Source organism: Drosophila melanogaster, chromosome 3R (assembly GCF_000001215.4).
Source record: "Drosophila melanogaster chromosome 3R".
Classification (NCBI taxonomy): Eukaryota; Metazoa; Arthropoda; class Insecta; order Diptera; family Drosophilidae; genus Drosophila; species Drosophila melanogaster.
In genome coordinates, this window is record NT_033777.3 from 27,118,645 (window position 1) to 27,124,690 (window position 6,046).

At 51.2% G+C, this 6,046-nt stretch overlaps 2 protein-coding genes across 2 annotated transcripts; one reads left to right on the forward strand and one right to left on the reverse strand.

Annotated features, from left to right (window-relative positions):
• Nucleotide 1: 1 nt before the first annotated feature.
• On the forward strand, nt 2-2,946 carry CG5882 (uncharacterized protein; the record flags this gene model as incomplete). The annotated part of the gene is made up of 7 exons (NM_143283.1): nt 2-94; nt 149-368; nt 430-719; nt 778-1,226; nt 1,285-1,601; nt 1,658-2,619; nt 2,677-2,946. 7 exons carry the CDS (start codon nt 2-4, stop codon nt 2,944-2,946), a joined length of 2,601 nt encoding a protein of 866 aa, NP_651540.1.
• Nucleotides 2,947-2,973: 27 nt separating this feature from the next.
• Nucleotides 2,974-6,044, reverse strand: CG6059 (uncharacterized protein). Its single transcript, NM_143284.3, has 4 exons — nt 5,406-6,044; nt 4,722-5,339; nt 4,355-4,671; nt 2,974-4,296 (listed from the first exon to the last, which is right to left on the reverse strand). Exons 1-4 carry the CDS (start codon nt 5,918-5,920, stop codon nt 3,092-3,094), a joined length of 2,655 nt encoding a protein of 884 aa, NP_651541.2. The 5' UTR covers nt 5,921-6,044; the 3' UTR covers nt 2,974-3,091.
• Between the last annotated feature and the right edge of the window lie 2 nt (nt 6,045-6,046).

The window sequence follows — 6,046 nt, forward strand, 5'->3', positions numbered from 1 at the left end:
GATGTCGAAAGCTTCCGGATCAGAAGATGAACCTCTGGTACCAGATGACTTCGATGATGACTTTTACAAGGAACTATGCGACAAAATCCCTGAGGTAACAATCTGGAATGATGTTTCCAAACATATGTAATAAGCATATTATGCATAGGCCACCAAAGCTCTGCGGCAAAAGGATACTCCCAACAATGCGGATAATGTCCAGAGGCTGCTCATCTGCGGCAGTCGCTATAAAAGCGATCTCAGACTTGAGAAGGAACGCTCCCAGGAACTGCGAAAGGAGATTGAAAGCCTCGAAGAGCGCTTGGAAAATGCGGCTCGGGTTACCAAATTGGACATGGCCACCATTGAGGAGCTACGTGGAGTAATAGGTAAGTAGTTCTCATAAATTTCTAAGCAAAGAACGGCTATAATAATAGTTTGCATTGGCAGAGGGTGCCTGGAAGCAGAAGGATGCTGCTCAGATTCGTGAGCAATCCGCTCAGGACGAGGTCCTAAGTCTGCGCGAAAAACTGGATGAGTCAGAGCAGATGGTCGCCCATCTAAATGAGAAACGGCTGGCCATGAGCAAGCGGGACGATGGCAAGGAACGGGAGCGACTCAACGCCGAGATTGCAGATCTCAACAAGCGATTGCATTTGCAACGGACCTACGCCACGGAACTGGACCACACCATCGAAGGATTGGAGGCTAAAAACAAGGAACTGCTCAAGCTACTGGATGTTCGTTAAATGATTACTCTGCTTTACCATAAAACTGAACAGTATTTTTACATATCAGGAAACTTCCAGCGATGCCTGCAACTTGAAACGAAAAAGTGATGCCTTGACCAAGGAACTTTCTACGATGAAGACCGAGGAGTCCCGCTACCAGGAGCAAATATCCCAGATGAAGTCCGCTAACGAGCACTTGACCAAGGTGAAAGTGCGCCAGAACCTGCAAATTCTGTCCCTCAAGACGAACCTGGAACATCTAAATACCCAGCACAATGCGGCCAACAACAAGCTGGCCAAGATCACGGTGGACTTGGAGTACACGGTGCAGGAAAGGGATAAGAACAAGCGTGCTCTGAATCAGCGCATCAATCTACTGAAGGTGCGCGAGGATGAATTGATTAAGGTGCGCCAGGACAATGGGAAGCTGGCCAAGTCCCAGGAGGCGATTGCTCGGAAATATGCGGTATTAGACGAGGCCAAACGGGAAGTGGAAACGCTGAACATAAGGCTCAGGTAAAAGATTTATATTTGATAGAATATAATCTACTAGATAATTTAACATTCGTTACAGAACCCAGCTGGGCACCCAAGACAAGGAGCTGGAGTCGATGCGCCGGGTGGTCCATCACTTCGAGAAGAACAACGAAAACTTGACCAAAGAGCGGGATTCCCTAAGGCGGGAACTGCAGGCGGAGCACCATCAGCTCGAGCAGAGCAATGCACAGCACCAAGAGGCGCAGCACGAGGTGCGAGCTCTTAAGGACACCATCACCACGATGGACACAAAGCTGAAGAAGCTCAACGAGGACGCCAACAAGCTCAAGAAGGAGAAGACCAAAAAGCTGGACGAGATTCAGCACTGGATAGACAAATTGGATGCTTTGCAGAGTAAGACTTGGAACGTAATGATCTGTAAGATGATATCTGTAGCACACTTTTCCCAGATGAGATGCACTTGAAGGAGAACTACGAGATCGAACTGAAGCGCACCATCAGCGACTTGGAAGCCAAGTGCTCCAAGTTCCAGCAACAGCATGATGGTCTTGCCGCTGAGCGCCAAACTCTTCAGCGGAGTGTCCAGTTGGCCGATGAGGAGCGGCAAAAGCTTCGCGATCAGCTGGTGAATCTGCAGGCGCACGTCGAGAAACTAAAGGCCAAGATCGGTTACAGGGATGGCGAGATCTCCAGACTTCAGTTGCAGATCGATCGCATGGAGAAGGAGCGCCGACTGCTACGCAACGAAATCCGGCATGCCCAGCTTGGTCAGCAGCACACCAAGGCTGAACTGCTGGACAAGCGGAAGGAGAACGATCGGCACGCCAAGTCGCTGCAAGAGGACGAGCAGAAGCTGGCGCGCCTGCGCAAGGATGTGGACAACCTGATGAACGAGAAGAATGCGATTAGTGCGGCGCTGACCAAACGCAACGAGGAGTTCGATCGACTCAAGCACAGCCAGGAGAACCTGCAAACGGTGTACGATCAGACCCAGAGGCAGTGCAGCCAGTATCAGGATGATATGCGTCTAATGGGCGTGGAGATAAAGAATCTGCGTACGGAAAGGGATGTCCTGCGCGCGGATAGAGAGAGTGCAGCGGATCTGCGCCAGGAACTGTTACAAATGCATCGCATGCTCAACCAGGAACGAATCAAGGCGCGTGCCCTGCAGGACGAGATGGTTACGCCGATGAATGTGCATCGGTGGCGTCTCCTGAGCGGCAAGGATCCAGAAAAAATGGACCTGCTCGGACGCATTAGCATCCTCCGAAAGCAGTTGCTCCAGCAGAACGTTGCCGCCTCGGAGCAGGAACGGGCCCTCAATGAAGCCCAACAGCTCTATGCGGCCTTGAGGGAGTTCATGCTCAAGCTGCCCAGCCATAAAGTGCGGGCGGAGCTCAACAGCGTTAAGGTATATCCAAATGGGATTGCTAAAAAGTATAAGATCTAATTATTCATCTTCCAACAGGCTAACCTATCCGCCAAGGATCGCAAACTGAAGGTCCTAAAGGCCGAGCTCAGTGCCCGCGAGGCAGACGAGAAGTCCAAAAAGGAGAAGCTTGAAGAGATGCGGGTGAGTTTGGCTCTAACCAAGACCCAACTGCTAGAGGAGAAGAAGCACAAGCAGAAGTTACTTGAGGAGCGACAGTTGCTGGAGCAGATGCATTGCTACTCCGCGCCCGCCCAACTGCCTAGGACTCTGGGTGCGGGTTTCAAGATGGTCAGTAGTCTACTCTAATGCTACTATTATCTTACAATAATATGTAATGAACAAAACACAATGTTTTTTTAATATTCGAAAAGTGTAAAAGATACCCTTTCAAAGTTGGAGGCGGGCCTCCATATGTAGATATATGTGGATACTGTCATCCAGCTTGTGGAGATTAACTTTCGCAGGTGGCAGACATGTCGAACACCTGTTCCGTGAATTCATCCTCGGTCGCCTTGCCACTGCGAATCGAGAAATCCCCCTTGCCAATGAAGTTCTCCTTGTTCTCCAGATGATGCAGGCGCAGTTGCTCCTGGAAGCCCTCTATCAGGTGCTCCCTGGTCTTGAGATCGATCTCGTTGATCCTGAGCTCAGCTTTCATGGCCTTGAGTTGGCGGGTCTGGCGGCGATTGATGCGCTGCTGGATGCAGAGCTTCTGGCGCACACTCGGATCGGGTAGATTCGTCATCTGGCGCTTGAACTCCTCGTGAACGTGCTCCAATTCGGCCAGCTCCTTGGCCTTGTTTTCCCGTTCCACGGATAGCCGAATGTTGCGCTTCAGAAGCTGTTGAATCTTGCGGATCAATTCGAAACGGCGCGGATCCTTACCGAGCAGGACTCGCCAGCGATGGATGCGACAGGGGCGGGACAGCTCTTCCGAGTAGGCGGATACCTTGAGCCTCTCCTGGTTGAGCTGTCGCTCCAATCGAATCACATCATGGCGCATGGCCGCCTTGTTGCCCACCTCGCGCTGCATGCATTCGTGCGAAGTTCGCAGGTTTACCACTTCCAGTTTAAGCAACCTGATGTCCTCCACCCTTTGGTTGTACTGCATGGTTCCGCGATCGATGGCCTTCTGCATCATATCCAGTTTCTCCCTTAGCAGACGCACCTCATCATTCCTCCTAACCATTTGCAAGCCCACCAGACTCTTCTCTTTGGTTACCTCGTCCAGGGCGCAGGCCATGTTCTTAAAGCGCTTTTCATCGGTATCGATGGTGTGGGCAGCTTGTTCCAACCGGATCTTCATCTCGCGAAGATCCGTCTTTGTGCTGGCCAACAGGCGACTTTTGGCGTGAATCTCGTTCTGCTTCTGCTTCACAGTTCGGTTCAGCTGCTCAATCTGGTTCTTCAGGCTGGAGATCTCCTTTTCGTTAATGGCCAGCGAACTGGTCATCTGGTTGATCTGGTGCGTCAACTTGGTCATTGTGTTCTGCAGCGTGGAGCGGTCCCTCGAGCACATGTCCATCGTTTTCATCAGCATGACCTTCTCCGATTGTATCACTTCCATCTGCTTCTTGACGTTCGCGAATTCCTGCTGTTTCTGCTGCAGCTCCACTTGGAGCACCTCCAATCGCTCAGACTTCAAGGCAAGTGTCTCTGTAGAAATCCACCTCGAATTAATTTCAATGTGTAATTTTTTCCTTCGCATGCTCACCCTCGATCCCATCGATCTTCTTGTAGGCATCGTTGAGCTCCAGGCTCTGCTCCCTCTTTTCCCGAGCTATTTTCTGCACCTGCAGGTCCTTCTCGTCCAGCTGCTTGTTGGCTCGAAGCAGATCGGTTAGCAAATCCTGCATTTGGTGGCGGATTGAAGCGATTTCGTGCCGCACTCCGGCCACAATGTCATTCAAACGGGAGATCTCTGCTCTCAGCTTGTCCCGCGAACGAGCTATTTCCTCCTTTTGTCGGATGGCCTCATTCAGCTTGGCGGTGGCCATCAGCATCTTCTTCTCCTGGACCTTGAGCTCATTTCTAAAAGGTTGTCAGTAGTATCAATACTATTCTAGAAATATTATACTCACTGATTGACCAGAACTTGATCGTTAAGCTCCGTGTTCTTCTTGGCCAGCAGATGGAATCGTCGCTCCAGGATCATCGAGTCGTCAGCCTTCTTTTTGGCATCCCGCTCGGCTGAACGGCGCGCCAATTCGAGATCTAGCTTGTCCCGTCTCTGGGCATCGTTGAGACCCTCGGACACCTTTAGACTCGTCTGCAGCTTGTTCTTCTCATCCTCCATGATTCGAAGGGACTTGGTCAGGGTATGATTCTCCCGCGAAAGACGATCGCTGCGCTGCTTTAGTGCTTCGTTGGTGGCAGCCAGCTCCATAAAATCCTTCTCGGCCGCCTGGAGTTCCTCGTTTTGCTGCACAACGGCGACCAACTCCTTGTTCAGATGCAGCAGCCGATCCTCGTACTTATCCTGCTCCACATTACATCTGTGCTCCAGCCGAAAGTTGTCCAACTCGGCTTTCTTCGCCCGCGCATTGAGCTTGGAGATAATCTCCTTGTATACCTCGATCATGACTTCCACCGACTCCGAGTAAAGGCGGTTAGTTTGCAGTCGCTTCTGGTGGTCCTTAAGCTCGGCAGCCAGCCGATCGCGCTCCCGAAGGACCAAGCGATGAAGTTGGAGGTCCTTGCTGCGAAAAGGATCAGTTCTAGTAAACGAGGAAACCTGACTGGTGGGGTTATGTGGGTGAACTCACTTAGAGATTGGCACATGATCGGTCGTGCCTTTTGTCATATTGGATTGATCGCTGCGCACCAGCGACATCAGCTGCAGCTGCATGGTCTCCTCCCGATTCTTGGTCGCGTCCTCGTTCCGCCAGGCGTCCTCCAAGGACTCACGCAAGTGCTCCATCATCGCCTCCGAGATCGCTGTGGTCCGCAGTGCCAGTTGCAGCTTCTCGTCCGCCGTTCTCACCTTCTCATGCATTGCCCTGCCCTGCTCCACCTCGTTGACGTAGTGCGCATGCAGTCTGGAGAGGATGTCCACGTACAACTTGACCTTGCCCGCCAGAAAGGGGAAGCGTTCGCTAAGACTTTGCACCAGCTGGTAGGAGCTTGAGAAAAACTTATCGTTAAGATCACGCAGTAGATTTATCTGCGCCGGCTCTACGCTCTCCCGGAATCGCTCCTCCAAGTTCATCATCGAAAGCGACTTGGAATTCACAGAGGCGGTCTTAAAGAGCCTGGACATCTTGCGCTTCGATGATTTCATCTTCAGGGTATCAAGCAACAAAGAAAAACAACCGCTAAGGATTGCAGGATAACGAAGAAATCCTGCCGAAAATCAAAGAAAAAAATTCAAAATCAACAAAAAAAATTGTTGTGTAATCAGTGTGAC